This window comes from Lemur catta, chromosome 11 (assembly GCF_020740605.2).
Source record: "Lemur catta isolate mLemCat1 chromosome 11, mLemCat1.pri, whole genome shotgun sequence".
Taxonomy (NCBI): domain Eukaryota; kingdom Metazoa; phylum Chordata; class Mammalia; order Primates; family Lemuridae; genus Lemur; species Lemur catta.
In genome coordinates, this window is record NC_059138.1 from 40,621,045 (window position 1) to 40,638,272 (window position 17,228).

General features: G+C 40.7%; 2 protein-coding genes across 13 annotated transcripts in view; one reads left to right on the top strand and one right to left on the bottom strand.

The window, feature by feature from the left end:
- The window catches only part of CCDC146 (coiled-coil domain containing 146), a 192,583-nt gene extending 190,800 nt beyond the window's left edge, over nt 1-1,783 (top strand). For all 4 annotated transcript variants that reach the window (XM_045564288.1, XM_045564291.1, XM_045564289.1 and 1 more), the window contains one exon: nt 1,270-1,783. In XM_045564288.1, coding sequence (XP_045420244.1) covers nt 1,270-1,473 — 204 coding nt within the window. In that variant the 3' untranslated portion in view covers nt 1,474-1,783. The remainder of the gene's footprint in view (nt 1-1,269) is intronic.
- The window catches only part of LOC123647084 (gamma-secretase activating protein), a 92,413-nt gene continuing 76,038 nt past the window's right edge, over nt 854-17,228 (bottom strand). For 6 of the 9 annotated variants that reach the window (XM_045564293.1, XM_045564298.1, XM_045564299.1 and 3 more), the window contains 8 exons: nt 16,493-16,588; nt 14,147-14,217; nt 13,591-13,685; nt 7,128-7,247; nt 6,247-6,308; nt 4,932-5,033; nt 4,676-4,775; nt 3,531-4,267 (listed from right to left, as the gene is read on the bottom strand). In XM_045564293.1, the coding sequence (XP_045420249.1) occupies nt 4,176-4,267; nt 4,676-4,775; nt 4,932-5,033; nt 6,247-6,308; nt 7,128-7,247; nt 13,591-13,685; nt 14,147-14,217; nt 16,493-16,588 (738 nt within the window). In that variant the 3' untranslated portion in view covers nt 3,531-4,175. Of the gene's footprint in view, nt 939-3,530; nt 4,268-4,675; nt 4,776-4,931; nt 5,034-6,246; nt 6,309-7,127; nt 7,298-13,590; nt 13,686-14,146; nt 14,218-16,492; nt 16,589-17,228 lie in introns of those variants that run through there. The other 3 variants (XM_045564295.1, XM_045564294.1, XM_045564297.1) reach the window with 3 other exon arrangements.

Sequence of the window (17,228 nt, forward strand, 5' to 3'; positions counted from 1 at the left end):
TGTGCCAGGCGAGGCTGCTTTCAGGGGTCATTCTTCCCACAACATAGGAACAATTTCCCACTCTACCACACACAAAGTCCCAATAGTCATTACAAGGTTTTTTTTTTTTTTTTTTATATTACATAGGTAAGTTCAGCAGTCCAAAGAGCCATAGCCCTCCCTGAAGGACACTTGGAAAGCATCAGGGCCCACCCGACAGCCTCACCTCCGGGCCTTCCCCCAGCATCGCAATGCCCAGGCAGGCACAGGTCTCCCGTCTCTGTCTTCACACCCCTGCTCAGACCACACCTGACTCTTCCATGCCCATGTCCTGTGGCCTCCACAACACACTGGGAGGCCTGCAGCCATACTACGATCGCCACAGCCTTCTGCAGATGCTTAACTTGCACAGCACGGGCCTCAGTGCCACCTTCTCCCACCACTGGCCTGAGTCTGGGTCTGTCACTGGCTCCACCTGCAAGGTGGATGCCCAGTTCTTCTGTCTACCCGTGACCTTTCAATATTCTTAGAATGGAATTAGGCATCTCTTCCAAGGAGACTGCATCCTGGGGACATACAGCACACTCTTAGATTGTCACGTGATGTCACACAAAAGGACCACCGTTCACTCCCTAACCCAAGAAAAAGCTGTATTCCACGCATACACTAGGAATGCCCCAGCACAGGGTTTGTAATCTCCATACGGTTTGGGACTATACATTTTAGGGCATTCAGATTTTACCTGTGGTGTCCCACTGTCATTTACCTGTCTCCATTGTGTAAAGTTATTTTTGTGGCCATAAGAGACTTTCTCAGAGGCACAGGCAGAATCTTAAAGACCTTGAGACTCAAAGCAAGCTGCTGGCCATTTTTCTTCTCTGCTTCCACTTCAATCCTTTCTCTCTTCTATTGTAACATTTCCTCATCAACGACTTACCAAAGGAAATATGTGGTCCTGCCTTTGTCAAAAATAGGGAAATAATTAGTGCTTGATAACAGATAATTGAGGTTGGAACATAGAACGTTTAGGACCCACCAACAGTCTTTTATTGATAGAAACCCTCACCCCGCAGAACAGTGTGATGCTAGAGCAGTACTGCCTGTTCCAGTGAGATACAACATGCACACATGTGCTCGTGTTTGGTGACGCCACCCTCCTACTCTTTTGTCCTTTGGCTGTGCTGGCTGATAATCCCCAAAGACTGCCCAGCTGTGTATTTTGGGACCCAAGGATGAAGTGATTTCACCAGAGTTTTCAGAAAAGTGAAAAGGAAAAATCATTCTTTGCAGGAGTTCCTGGAAGCAGACAGTCACCTGCTGCCCAATGGAGTTTACACGACCGCAGAGCAGCGTCCAAATGCCTACATCCCAGAAGCAGACGCCACTCTTCCTTTGCCAAAACCATATGGCGCTTTGGCTCCTTTTAAGCCCAGCGAACCTGGGGCCAATATGAGGCACATAAGGAAACCTGTTATAAAGCCAATTGAAATCTGAGTATGTGAACCAGTCCCAGGCTCTCAAGGAGAGGACTTCAAACAGGCTTCCTTGTACCCAACACCTGGAAAATGTGAGGATAGTTGTAAAATTACAGATAAATAAGGTAACCACAATTAACAGTAGAACATGGTTTCCTTTTACACCAGCTAAATTTTACATAATATTGAGGACATAAAATTGTCTTACAATTAAGTCAAACAATATATTTGAGTTGCTTTTTTACTCTTTATATTGATATTTCAGAAATATGTAGTTGGCAAGATGCTATAAAAATGCACTAAAAATAAAACAATTTTCAATGAAGTACAGAAACTAGCAGAGTGGTCTTTGCTCATTAAAGAAAAAATACTGTTCAATGTATGTATTTTAAAAATGCGGAATATTTGAAAAGGAAAATATCCCAAGTATCACAAAGGCATAACTCACTTTGTTGAGTGAGAAGTGGCACTTGAAGGCAATGTTGGTAAACCTAAGTCATGCAAAAAGCAGTAGTGAGGCTTGTCATTTCTAAAGTAATGTTATGGCGATTCTTTTTACAAGAATCCCTTTGCTGCAAAAATAGTTATGCCCTAAATTTATCTTCCTTATAAACCCAGATTTTTCACATTATTGTAAATAAAGTTCTGATACCAGATTTTTCAAAATCTCAGTTAAAATATTTATAACTTTACATGTGAGTGGAAAGAACTGAAAATGAGGCCAGTTCTACTTTTCTTCATTACTCTAATTTTATTGCATTTCACCCAAGTGTATTTTCCTAATTCTGACATATTTGCTCATGTACAAGGTTCTCATGTAGTTTTGAAAGATGTGATTTTCATTCATTAATACACTGAAACAATCTTTAGTAGTGGTAGTAGTTATGAATTTTGTCACAACGTGGAGTAAGAAATATCACCATCCCTTCATTTTGCTAAATCACACATAATCTGTTTCAAGCCCCCATCCTGCCAGACTAGAGAGAAATTTAATCTCATTCTCAGTCTATGAGTCCTAAATCTAACCTGATTGCTTTGTGAAGTCATTAAAAAGCAACTACTTGGGAGTGCCCTTGATAAGTAACACTGTATAAGCCATGTGGTTAACACAAGGAGACACTGCATAATACTTAAACATCATTCCTGTGTCTAGGAATCAGTAACCTCATTGAGGATTCAAAAAATACACACATAGGAGGTGTGAACAACTTAATAGAAAAATATTTTTTAGAAATCACAAGGATTTATGCTTACATATTACAATGTATGCTTACTGGTTCAGAGAAGGCACCACCACGTGCTGGAATGGCCTGGACCACAGTCAAATGGGAATTTTTATCTGGCCCTTGAACATGAATAAGATTTTAAAAGGTGAGAGGGATTCCAGGTGAGGAAAATAGCCTGAGCAAGGTTTGGAAGTAAGAGAAAAGTTGTGTTCAAGGCCCAGTGAAGTGGCCTGGCTGGACTGAGTGTTCATATTGTAAAAGGCTGGAATTTGGGAAACCTTGTAAGTCAAGGAGTTTGAACTTTATCTGTAAAGAATGGCAAGTTTTTGAAGGATTATGAGCAGAGTGACAGGATCAAACTAAAGTTTATCTCAAATATGTGTTGGATAAATTAGACCTTAGGAAGCAGCTGAAACAATGCAGGTATGAAAAGGAATGAAAGCAGGGATTGAAAGACAATGACCTTATCAAGAGAAAGAATCAGCATTGCATTGCTGATTTGGCACCAAGATTTTGAGTCTTGGTGTCCCATGAAGTGTTTGACCCAAAAGGGAAATTCTATAGGAAAGGACAATTTTTACAATACAATGACTTTAGAAAATAAACTGAATGATCATACCAGCTAGTGATATTTATAATCATTAAAATTTCACAAGTTCAGTGTGAAGAGAGAAAAGCAAAGGGTTATGGGCTGACCTTGGGTCAGAATGAAGTCACTGTAGAAAAGAGAAAAAGGAAAATGGTAGAACCAGTCAGGCGTCGTGAGGGCCACTGGAGGAACATGTTCATGGACTTATGAGTCCTGGCTCAAATAAAAAGGCTATTTTCAAAAAACAGGAAAAGTCAGGCCAAAACTTTCAGAGTTCTTTTTAATGACAAGATATTACTAAATCAAACTTTTATAAATATAAAAAATTAAATACAGATTAATCTTAACTATCAAAACACAAACACCACTCTAAATACTAAGCACAAATTACTGTATGTTACAAATTATTCTGTACTGGAGATGGCAGATTTGATTTAGTCCAAATTCAGTTTTTTTTTTAAAATTAGCCTCTTTCCAAGTAGTGTTCTTATGCAATATTTTTCTGCTTTTTATATGTTATTTCAATGACATACCTAGTTTTTGCTTTCCAACCACTGTTCCCTACAGTTTTAAAGCATATGTCAAGAGTGCAACAGAAACTAGCTCTTGGCCTATTAAGCTAGAGCTAGGGAGACAAGCCACTAGGAAGAGCATCATTTATGCCATTGTCTGCCTCCTTGGACTATTCATTTCTCTACACTTGAATGCTCAATGGTGATTCACAACTGGAATGAGGTACAGCAGTTTAGTTCTGTCTGAACAAAGACCCAATCAAAATTCAGATGGCTCAACAATATATTCAGATTTTTGTTACCAATTTTAAATGTTGCTAAAGAAGTCTCAACAAGAATAAAGTTAATGAGCAAGATTAAAATATTAGAAGCAGATCCAATTACATTTTCTCTTCTATAAGCCTAGAAGCACTGTGGTGTGTTTCAGAGCGGCTTCCTCTACAAATTCCGCATCCACATTGTCATGTCCTTGAACAGCATACAGATCTGGGGAAAAGAAAAACAGTGGGGGTGGGGGAGGAAGAGCGACTATGGAACCATAGAACATTTATAACTTTGTGCCCTATAGCTCCCCAAAATCATAATTGTTTTATATTTTATATTATTCTGAGAACGTGTTAAATTTTATTAAACTTTACACCAAGAAAGAGCATTTCTATCAAGAAAATGGGCTTTAAACCCCTTAAACCCTTGTAAAACTTCAAAGGTGATTATGCCTTTGGTAATTTACTCTAGGTAGTAAATTGTATAAATTGTTAATGAAAACCAATTGCAATAAGGACCTACTTGTAAGTAAGAAGTATCTTGGGAAGAAACAGTTCACACAAGTGAATAGGGGCGAACTGATGTATCAACAGAAAAGTAGAAAACCCTGAGAACAGAGGAGTGAATTACCTTGATTGGAGGATTCTATATCTGTCAGAATTTCAATGAAGTAGTTCAGAGGTAGAAATTCTACTCTGAATGACGACTTGTCAATCACAGAATTCCAAGGCTAAAAGGGAAACCACTTCTGGTATAAGTTGATTCTCCAAAAAGAGCACAAATTTAAATAAAGTGATAAGAGCTACAATTGCTGCCCACATGGATATGTTGAAATGGGCATATAGGATCCAAAAAGCATTTAGTTGGTTGTGTCTCATAGACTCACCTGTTTCTTGTAGTTCTGTAGCAGCCGTGTCACGTGGTTGCGTGAAATGATGTTAGAACTCATAGGATGATCCCAAAGTCTACAGATCTTCTGACCAATAAGCTATTATGCAAATTGGAAAATATGTGGAGGAGAATATATCTCACACTGCATTAAATAAACATACCTTATATCTATTCATAATTTTAAAAGTATTATTCTAAAGTAGTAAGTCTAAACGACAGGCCCTTTATGATTAAGCACTGTTGAAGAAAGGCCATGTTCCTATGAGATATGCTTCTGAATTTTGAATAAATACTCCTTTAAATGCTACCTCAAGGAAAGCAGTTTATACACTGATGTTGCCAAATTCTTTATCTGAAACGGAGTTTATCTGCTACTCTTCAAACCTGGAGATGTGCATGCCAACTCTAACTGATGTTTTGACAGGAAACTAAAGGGTGTAGGCATGTGTACATCAACTTCTCTGCCATTGTCTTGCCTAGCAGATTTTAATTCCCTAAGAGTACTGGGGGGAAAAGAAAATCAAACTAAATGTTCAGCAATGTTCCCCCAGAGAGATCTAGCTATGGAAAATATGCTTTGTTTTCTATTCTTGCCTTTGCTCCAGTAAACCTGCAGGGGAGGGGCTGCTACGGAGCAAGACATTAGGTCCAGAAGGCAAGGACGGCCCTTCGTGGGAGGACAGCGCTCAAGGTATGTAAACATCGGACAGAACTGGCTGGGGCTCTTAGGGTCAGGGAGTTTGCCGAATCAGAGGCTCGGACAACCTTGCACTGGAATTTCATATTTTCATAATATTTCCGACTCAGTAAGCTAATATCCCCCCCCCACACACACACACAGGAGTGCCTTCATAACTCCTCCTCTCATGTTTCTCATTTTTCCTTTGACCTGGGAATGTTTTCCTGCCACAGTACAAATGCAGTAGGAAGAAATGCAGTTCCAGAACCTTCTGACCTCACCTGCATTTAAATTTATCAGTTTAAATGCCAAAAGCACATGTTTCCCCTGTCGCTCCTTCTCGGACTCAGATATAAATATTAGTGTGGTTTCCTAAGAGGAGAAAATGGCTAAATGCTCTTCCTGGGCTGTGCCAAGGCGAGCGCAGAGCCAGAAGAGCTGGCAGTTTGTAGGCCCAGTGGGAAACGGCTGACAGGGGTGGAGATGGATGGGATTTCTTGGAAAGAGCTAAAAAAGTGAAACAATTTAATTGACTTTAACCCAAAGCAAGTAAACATTCCTCTTGCAAGAAGAAATTGAAGGAGGGTCATGCCAAGGCTTAGGGAGAAAATAAAATATAATTCGGGATTACCGGAGGAAGCCGTCCAATGATGCTGAATTTTAGTTTTTCGTTTTTCTCTGTATTGTCCAGATCTACAAGAAAGTTAGAGGTTGGCAAACAAAACAGGAATATCCATTTTAATACCGCAGTGAGGTATTAATATTTGAGTGATTCATCCTGGTAATACATATCCCAACCTTGTATTCTCAAGCTAATCTAACAACACTTTGAAAACTTCGGTTTGTGACTCTCCGAATAAAGAGGGATTTTTTCTGTAACAGGTTGCCAGGCACAAAGCAATTTTACTGCCCAACTTAAAACAGAAGGTACCCTTGAGGAATGACAACTGCTTTAAAATCTATATTAACAAAACTCATGTATTAAAATATCATAATTGAGTAATTTGAGTGATTATCCTACAGACCCTAAAGTTCAAATTCACATAAGCACTGTGTCTCTCATTTTTGTTGCATTTCAGGTCTAACTCTGAGATGTCAAAGCTAGTCATCTGAAAGTAAGCCATTTCATGGCACTTTCTTGAGAAACAGTCCTATGGAGTCTCCTAGCCCTCATGTACAGAAAAGAAATCCAATACCTGTGTGTACACTGAGAAGTCCCTTGGGGCCTCTTGAGGGCTAAGGCACTTTAAATTGGCCATAGGTTGGTTACAGGAAATGGACTGTGTTCACAGAACCAGCTATGTAATGTGTGGGGCTCAGTGCAATGTGAAAATGAGGAGGCTCTTGTTCAAATACTAAGAATATCAAGATTTAATGCAGAGCATTAAACGGAGCATAAGACCCTTCTGAGTGCAGCCGGCCCCGAGTGACTACACAGGTCACACATCCAGGAAGCCAGCCCTGGTAGTGCTCAGGTGGGACTAGCGCTCTGGCAAACTCGGGGTCTCTTACCTTTCATGAGCCTTATGACAGCTGTTTCCGTGAGAAGCAACAATCCACTATCGATGTAATGCAGCAGGTTGTGCAAAGGGAGACAGTGAACTCCAAGGATGGTGTGCAGAGTGTGAAAACCTAGGACGAGAGATCCAGGAGGGCAATAGTCAGCCGGCATCTCCGGCATCCTGGAGGGGACGAATAGATCACGTGAATAGAGCACTTAGCTCAGTGCTTGGCACCTGCAGTCAACTAAATTCCTTGAAGACAAGGTCTAAGTTTCCTTCTTTGTATTAATACAACTAAATATTGTGCTGGGCATACAGTAAGTGCCAAGTATATATTCCTTTCTCCTAGGGTCCCTTCCTAGGCAAAAAGAGGCAAGTTCTGCTCAATGAAAAGTGGTTTCTCAGTTTAATATGTTTGTAGTTCTATAGTCAGATAGCAAAAGAGAAGAGCTTCAAACACCATACACCCAGGCTAATTATTGGGATGGGGACCATTTTGCTACAGGGAAAAACATTTGGACCAGAAGGGAACAGTTTTTATGCCTGATCTGTAGGGATTCGACAGAGGTGGGCACTCTCTCAACCTGGGTCTCACGGGGAGTGCTACCCACACCAACCTAGAGCGCTACCTATACTATTAATGACAAAAGATAAAAGCAACATGCATGGGGGAAGATATCAGACCAGGAGAGTATCAGAAAAAGCCTTCTTGGAAGCAATGGCATTTGAGGGGAGCTTTGAAGGATAAATGCAACTTCTAGGAGTAGAAATGAGGCAAGAGAATACATTGAATGGAGACAGTAGAAAAAGCCAGGTTCAGCCTGAGCAGATCTAGGTGAGAATCCTGCTGTAGTCCTTACCAGCTGTAGGTAACTAAGACCTTCTGGGCCTCTATTTCTCCATCCCCACAGTGGAATCACTAGGACCTCTCTCCACTGGGCTGCTTTGAGAACTACAGCCAGGTCTATAAAAAGCCTAAGAACAGTGGCCAGTACTGGACCATGTACTGAGACCCTCAATCTGTGCACTGGCTCATTTCATCCTCACATATCACCATGGGGTGGGAATGACTAGACTCCCGTTTCACAGGTGGGGAAACTAAGATTCACAAGGAGCTAAGAAACTTGCCCAGGATTATATAAATAGCAAGTAGTGAGTTGAAATTTGAGTGCAGGCTGTGGGATTTTAGCCTGGGCTTTTCACCATAATATCATCCTGCCTCAGTAACTGGCAGCTGTGTTAATGGGACAATATGAACAGAGGCCCGAAGGTGAGAGAGTGTGGGGCAAATTCAGGACACATTAAATGATCCAGTTGAGTTGGAATCTTGTATGAGAGAGGAATGATTGAGGGGTAAGCTTGGAGAGGTTTATTCAGCAAATCCCTTCCGTACACTGGGGAAGGGGCTAGGGGTACAATAATGAGCAAAACAGGCACAAATGCTGCTCTCATGCACTTTGCAGTCTCACGGGGGAGGCAGACTATCAAATAATCACATTTTCTTAATGTGACCAGTTCTGTGCTTGCAGTGTATGTGACTGAGGTTGAATGCTGAATGACAGCAGGGAATTTATTAATTTAGGAGACTTTGGGGAGGCACTGAAAGTTTTTGAGCAGGACAGAAAGAGAATTTGAGTTTTACTTTTGAAATATTAATGTGGCAACAAGCAAAGAATGGACTGGAGTTAACAGTTTGCCACAGGAGGTATGAAGACCCGCAGGGAGCCTATTGCCTGAACACATAACACGACATCGACAATGAACGAAGAGGGAAAGAGTCAGAGGCAGGGTGACACGTACAGGCTTGGAGACAGACTGAATGTGGGAATGATGGAGAAGAATCATGCAAAGGAATGATGCCCAGGGAGCAGGGCATGGATTCAGAGAAATCATTGAATTTTCTCTGAGCACTTAAATCACACGCAGTGGGACAGTCTTAAGTCCTGGTAACATCAAGGGTCAAATGAAGTACAGACTCTGCCCACAAGCATATGTTAATGGGCTGACAGGATGAGTCTACTGGCTTTCCTGAACTAAAAAAAAATCATGAATTTTACTAGCTAATCAACATGGGATTTTTCAAATGCATTTAGAAATTCTTCCCAAACTAAAAAAATGTTACAAATTATTTCTGAGGAAAAGTTTATACTAGATTACTGATTTTATTGATTTCTTGGATTCCAAATTTCTCCTCCAGCCTTGTGTCCATGTTTTAAAGATTCCTGGCGACCCAACATCCTCTATCTCTAGGGCACAGTCCCAAGTTCAGTGCGTTCCTGGCTCCCTTTCCCGATGTCAGCTCTTATCACCAGAGCAAATTGGCTATACCTACGCATCTGTTCCCTCCAACTTTAGTCCTCATCCTCCAGGGCTCCTGACCACCTCTAGCCAGCGAGAACACAGGTCCTTTCTAAACAGCAAATACCTTCACTCTAAACCATGACTTCTTTTTTGTGGTCTTCATTCCCCTCTTTTCTTTAACCAATTCAGGTCATAAGTGTCTGACACGTGGCACTCAAACAGTCCTCACCAGTGCAGTAGGCCTGGGAAGTGAGCATGCCTACACGTGTACACATGTAAGCACCCTGAATTTATACACACATGAAGGTGGCACGCACACACACGTTGCACTGTCACTTCACCCCTCTATTTTCATGTCGCTGGAGGGAAATAAACACTTAAGGGAAAAGGAGAGAGAAACTGCTCTTCCTTACCTGACCCATGGACACCAAGCCATTAAGTTTACTCATAATAATGCTCAATCGCTATGGAGAACATTTTTCCATGTTTTCCCTTCCTATCCCCATGAAGGAATGTGAGTTCTGTAGAAAATGGATTTTTATGCTTGGTTAGGCATAATAATGTCCTAAGTCAGTTTCATTTATTTTAAAAAGGATTTGAACATCTGTGGTGAATAAATCTGAAATTTTCAATCTATTCCCCTACCAAGGTTTTTTGTTAACAATTGAGAATTTAATCCAGACTACTCAGGAGGCTGGGGTGGGAGGATCACTTGAGGCTGGGAGTTTGAGACCATCCTGGGCAACATGGCAAAATTCTGCCTCAAAAAAAAGAAATAATTAAATAATTTAAGCCAGAAAGCCATGTGTAGTTTTCACGAAACCCACCTGATAATTCATATTCCATTGGGATAATTGTAAACCATCCATTCACCTCATGAATGGTCACTTTTGAATCCCTTTATAGTGAAAAGAAACTCCTTTCGTACCTCCACTACGAGGAGATCTTCTAAAATAAGACATATAGAAGGAGGAAGCATGAAGGATTTCAAACTGTATCAGACATATCATAAATGCAGACATATCATAAATGCAGTATATCTCATAAAAGTGAGATATACTGTGGGGATTCTTTGGGCCCATAAATAGCCACTTTCAACATCGACTAATGCAACTGGAACATAAAATTCAACAGGCAGCACAGAACAGTAGTTAAAAGCATAGATTTTGGAGCTAGAGTACCTGAATTTGAATATTAGCTCTGTCACTTAATAGCTGTGTGACTTTAGGCAAATTATTTAGCCTTTCTGGCCTTAGTTTTCCATCTATAAACTAGAAGCAATATTAAGTGAGATTATATGAAAGTGCCATTTTTATTGGTCAAAAACTGGTTGAATACTGACAATTTAATGTGGTTCAATTTACGTTTCCACCACTTGGATTGTTATGAAAATTAAATGTGCTAATTTTTATGTGAAGTACACAAAATGGGCACCATATAGGTGTTGGCTTAATTAAAACAAAGAAATGAATTAATGATGGATGAATGGATGGATAGATATATATGAATGAACTAAATAAAACCAGCTGACACATATTGTGTAGTTATAGCTATCATAAAGCTTAACCCTCATTAGAACTTATATGCAATAATAAACCCCGTGCACATATAGGCAACCAGTCTTCAACAAAGGCACCAAGAACACACGATAGGGAAAGGATAGTCTCTTTGATAAATGATGTTGGGAGAACTGGCTATCCACATGCACGAGAATGAAATGGGACCCTAATCTTTGTCAAACACAAAAATCAACTCAAAATGGATTAAAAACTTACATGTAAGACCTGAAACTGTAAAAACCCCTAGATGAAAACATAGGGGGAAAGCTCTATGCTATGGCATTGGCCTTGGCAATGATTTCTTGGATATGACAACAAAAGTACAAAAAACAAAAGTAAAAATATGTAAGTGGGACTACATCAAACTAAAAAGCTCTGCACAGAAAAACAATCAACAGAGTGAAGGCACAACTTATGCAACAGGAGAAAATATTTGCAAAGCATATATCTAATGAGGAGTTAATACTCCACAACACTTAAGGAACTCAGTTCAATAGCAAGAAAACAATAACCCGATTAAAAAATGGGCAAAGTGCTAGGCACAGTGGTTCATGCCTGTAAACCCAACAACTCGGGAGGCTGAGGTGGGAGGGTTGCTTGAGGCAAGACTCCTGTCTCTTTAAAAAAAAAAAAGAAAAAGGACTTGAATTGACGTTTCTCAAAAAATGACATACAAGTGGCCAAAAATTATATGAAAAGAAGCTCAACATCACTAATCATCAGGGCAATGCAAATCAAGATCACAAAGAGATATCACCTCACACCTCTCAGGATAGCTATTATCAAAAGCACAAAATATAAGTGCTGGCAAGAATGTGGAAAAATTAGAACCCTTATACACTATTGGTGGGAATGTAAAGTGGTACAGCCACGGTGGAAAATGTATGGAAGTTCCTCAAAAATTTAAAAATAGAATTAACATATGGTCCAGTAATCCCATTTCTGGGTATATATCCATAAGAATTGAAATCAGGAGCTTGCAGAGATACATACATGTATCAAAAATTTAAAAATAGAATTAACATATGGTCCAGTAATCCCATTTCTGGGTATATATCCATAAGAATTGAAATCAGGAGCTTGCAGAGATACATACATGTATCCCCCATGTACATTACAGCGTTATTCACAATAGCCAAGATATGGAAACCACCTAAATGTGCATTGACAGATAAATGGATAAAAACGTAGACCATATATACAATGGGGCCGGGCATGGAGCTCACGCCTGTAATGCTAGCACTCTGGGAGGCAGAGGCGGGAGGATCACTTGAGCTCAGGGGTTTGAGACCAGCCTGAGCAAGAGTGAGACCCCATCTCTACTAAAAATGGAAAAATTAGCTGGGTGTCAATGGCATGTACCTGTAGTCCCAGCTACTTGGGAAGCTGAGGCAGGAAGATCACCTGAGCCCAGGAGTTGGAGGCTGCAGTGAGCTACGATGACACCACTGCTCTCTACCCAGGGCAACTGAGTGAGACTCTGTCTCAAAAAAAAGAAAAAGAAATTGAACCCCCTTTCTCAGTCCCCCTCCCAAAATAATATACAATGGAATATTATTCAGCCTTAAAAAGGAATGAAACCCTACCATACATGACAACATGGATGAACCTGGAGGACATTAAGCTACATGAAATAAACCAGTCACAGAAGGACAAATATCCCACGATTCCACTTACATGAAGTATCTAAAATAGTCAACTCACAGAAACAGAGAGCATAATGGTGGTTGCCAGGGGCTGGGAAGAGGGGGAAAGGGGATTTGCTGTTTAACGGGTATAAAGTTTCAGTTACATAAGATGAATAAGTTCTAGAGATCTGTTATTCAACATTGTGCCTAGAGTTAACAATACTGTATTGTGCAGTGAAAAATTTGTCAAGAGGATAGATCTCATGTTAAGTGTTCTTACACAATAATTACACAATAAAAAAAGAACTTATATATAATGAACACAAGGCAGATAGTCTATAACAAACAGGATCTTATTTCTTATAATGGATACTGACTTAATATGCACATCTTCCTAATTAGAGCTTATTAATCTTTACAACTGCTCTAATTTCTAGCACATTACCTGGCATGTAATAGTTGCTAAACCAATATTTGTTGACTGAATGAACAAATGACCAATTAAATGGATGACTGCATATACATGTCCCAAGGGTGTTTTGAGGCCTGACTTGGTCCAGTGTCAAAATCTAAGGGAAATTTCTAGCTTTCAAGCACATAAGAATCACTTCAATTCTTGGCACCAAGCCAAACAACTTCTTTCTGAGTGTTAACTGTCAGACATCTCCGTCAGATAAATTAGGCCTGGAGACATCAGAGAAAGAGCTCCCCGCCACAGTTCTACTGGTTCAAATTATCCTAGAAGGTGGTATGGGGCCCAGCCTAGGCTGTCTGAAGTCAGTCCCAAGCTACAGCACCGTCTAGTTGTCAGGGGAGCTCTGGTCCGCAGAGACCAACTTTAGGGCTCATCTCTCACAGTGACACCAGACACACAATTTCTCCCACACAGGTCTCATCAGTAAACTCAATATGCCAAAGTTCAGAGCCCATGTGAAGAAGAACGAACAAATGTATTATACCAAAGGATAAAAGAGCCAAGACTTACCAGGAGGCAGAGGTAAACACAAACTGTCAGTAGCGTCCAAAATCCTGGTCATGATGTGAAAGACTGCAAATTCAGCAGCACTGCCATGCCCCTTGCTGGGTAAAATGACAAAGCAGCACGTCAACCAAGGAGCTCACCTCCGACACCCCATGTGTCCTGAGCAGTGGCTCTGAGTATCACGTATGGGGGGATTCATGCTAATTGTGAAATGGATGCTCTGTAGAAAGCCTCATGAAACAACAGTGACCATCAGCCTGATGTCTAGAATCTACCCAGACAGCAGGCACACAAATTACAAATTGTATTAACTTAAATTCCCCTTCTTGGCAGTACTGCTCACGTGTCCCTCCCTCCTCATCCACATGCCAGGGAAAGAGGATGGCAGAATAACGGGGCATAACCTTAAATGCTGAGTATACAACTAAGATAGATGGTGCTGGGGCTGGTGAGAATTGCTTTGAACTAGTAAGTTTCAAAAGAGCTTTGCTAAAACAACAATCAGGTTTTTTGGCTCTGTGTGCACTATGATAAAAGAGAGTGAGAAATACTTGCGTACAAGTGGAGAACCGAGGAATGAAGATTATGTTTCCTCCAAATGGTTTCCAGTATGCGGCAAATGAGATCCAGCTGGAGGATAAAGATAGTGCATGAACCACTGCTCCTATCCTTCCCCTTAAGGCCCCTGCAGCTATGCCTCCACGGCTCTGACAAGCACATTCAGGGCAGCTGGCATTCAGGCTGTGCCCAGACACACAACCAGCCCTCGTGAGGTCAATTCTGAGGCACTGGAATCCAAAATGCAAAGACTGAACACGCCAGACTCTAACAGAGCACCCTCTGTCTGTGCCGCAGTGCCCCCGCTGAGCTTCCCTGGCCCGGCTCCCTGGCCCTACCATTCACTCTCACAGCTCTCATCCACCAGTGAAGGTCAAGAGCCACCGGGTTTGCTCTAGGCCCGTTACACCGCAAGGGCCAAGGGCTGACAGTCAGAAGAAAGAAGACAGAACAGAATGGAGGTCATGAGCATGAGCTGTGGAGTAAGACTGGAATCAAGTCCACAGTCTATTATTTTACTATTTGTGTAAGCCTAAGCAAGTTACCTAATTCCCTCCAAATCTCGGTGTCCTCGTCTGTAAAATGAAGGGGAAGTACTTCATAGGTTTGTTGTAAGATTTCATTGGCACGTTGACTGGAACATAGTGATCAATAAGCCGTGATCATAATCAATCAGAGTAGATCACCTTCTTTACCTTAGCACTTTATCAAGAAACCCATTCTACACTGAACACGTTTGTTGGTAGCAGGGCGGTCTCCATGGAGCGCTGCACACATGGGCTAAGAACGGGGAAAGCAGAAAGGATCTCCATAGACTCTCCATAGACTCAGAGGCAGACACTGTATATCCTCAATGACACAGAGTCTCAGTTTCTCTTTGGCCGAAGTCAAGCTGAGTAAACACGTCGTCAATATAATCAGGTTCTGCAGTACCCTTGGGTACGTTTTGGAAAGCCTACCCAGCCACCCTTCTTCCAGGGGAGTAGGCGGCACGGCTGGTTGCTGCTGGGCAGGGACAGGGATATCTGGCCGGAGCCAGAAAGTCAGGGACATTGAATTTTCTGAGATGACACATGTGTCATTTCTGGGCCTACTGGTTCTAGAGGTTGTTAAACTAGTGTTAAAACTTTTACATTAATAACTAAAATCATGGCGAAAAACAATGCTTGAATAAAAACCCTTCTTCTTAACACTTTGGAAGGTGAAATTTAAAGTCAACAGAAAGAGGTGATAGGTGGATGTGTTAAATAATGTGTTGTGAGTTAAAACACACACACACACATACAGAAAACAAGTTAATATCAACATGGGATGATCAGTAACACATTCACAAAGTGAGCTTCTTGGCACAGTTCAACTGAGGAGATTTAAGAAAGATTTGATGACCCGACTATAAATATTTGTATATGAAAATACCAACTTCTCCTAATATATTAAAAACTATGACATTCAACCCTTACTATAGAAATTCAAATATATTATTTTAAAAAGACACTAATGACTGCAATAAAGGCAGAAAATTTTAAAGTTAATCATGAAGAGATTAAATGATGGTTATATCTAACAAATGTAATCATCCAGAATTTAATGCAAAAAATCTATGTTCATCCACTGGCTCATCTGCACACTGGTCTTGCCCAAACTTGGAGGAATAATGGAGTGTTCTTTGGGCAATTTTTTTAAGTGTGTCAAACATATCATTTCTAGATTCCAAGCATATGCTTTTTGAAGCATACGTCTTTTCAAGACAGACTTAAAATTCAACCTAGTCACATAACTTCTATTTAGTTATAGAGTAGTGTTATTAATATGGATCACACAATCTGAATGATTGGCTACCAGGTAATGACTGGCTAATCTCATCAGTAGACTCTAATGTGGTTATACTTATACAATTGAGCCAGACTCTGGCCTAGTTGGGCTATTGGAACTAATTAAGAATTGAAGTTCAAGTTCTCTCATGTCTTCATAAACCTCCATGTACAGAAATCATTACTTTTTAATAAGGATCTGAGAGTTGCCAAGATGAGATGTCAACATTTGGCAACCACACTAAATTCATTGTCCTATGCTTCCATGAGTATATAATTACTATTTGAAACGAGGGCAATAAGCCACTTTCAAAACCAAGTTCTCTTTGTTTAAGGTTTCTATGTCTCTTTCCTCAGTCAATAGCACCAAATATACTGGTTTAAGAATGGGAGAGATCTCCAAAAACCTAATTTGAAAAACACACAAATGAGGTCACTGAAACGTGTTCTGAGAATTATATATATATAACTCTATATATAGAGAGAGAGAGCGAGAGAGAGAGAGAGAGAGAGAGAGAATAAAAAGCAAAACCAACCAGTTTTGAAACGTAGTCCAGAACCATCTGTTCAATTTTCTTCTTTTCTACACCCTGTAGGTGTCTCAAAAGATGGTCTCGTAGCTCAGATACCATCTGAAAACAGGATATGCATTAGATAAGTCACAACCTACCCACTCACCTGGCAACTGGTTTGAATTAGATCCATTTATTAACATTCCTTATCAATATGGAAAACATTAGATCTGAAGATCCCACCAACAGAAATGTATAATTCTCAATGTTTCTCTGGGTGAGCACAAATCAGGGGCCCCCAGCATTTTCCTCAAGGGGAACTACTTACAATTTACCCAAAGCCTGGTGAGCAACTTAGAGTCAGGCTCTAGGCCCTGATAAGAATCTTCCAAAGAAGGCAGTGGAAGTCACCGACTTAGAAGTCAAAGGCTGTGGGATTTATCAAAGAATTGAAATCTACCACTCCGGGAGCCCTGGGGAATTGCCAGGAACAACTCTACACGTGGAATGTCTGTGCTACTGTGGGCAGGAGTAAAAGGAAATGCATCAGGTAACTTCCTCTGCACAATGGCCAGAGACACTCGACACAGCCCCTTGACATGTAAAGGTAATGAAATAATCATTCTGTCCCCTCTGAATCGTCTGTTTCTATGCCCGTTCCATTCTGATCATCTTTGGGCCTCCCCACTCAGTGGCTGGAATTCCCAGCCTGCCCCACCCTTTGCTTTTTCTCTCCTCCTTCCTTCTCCCTTTTTGCCTA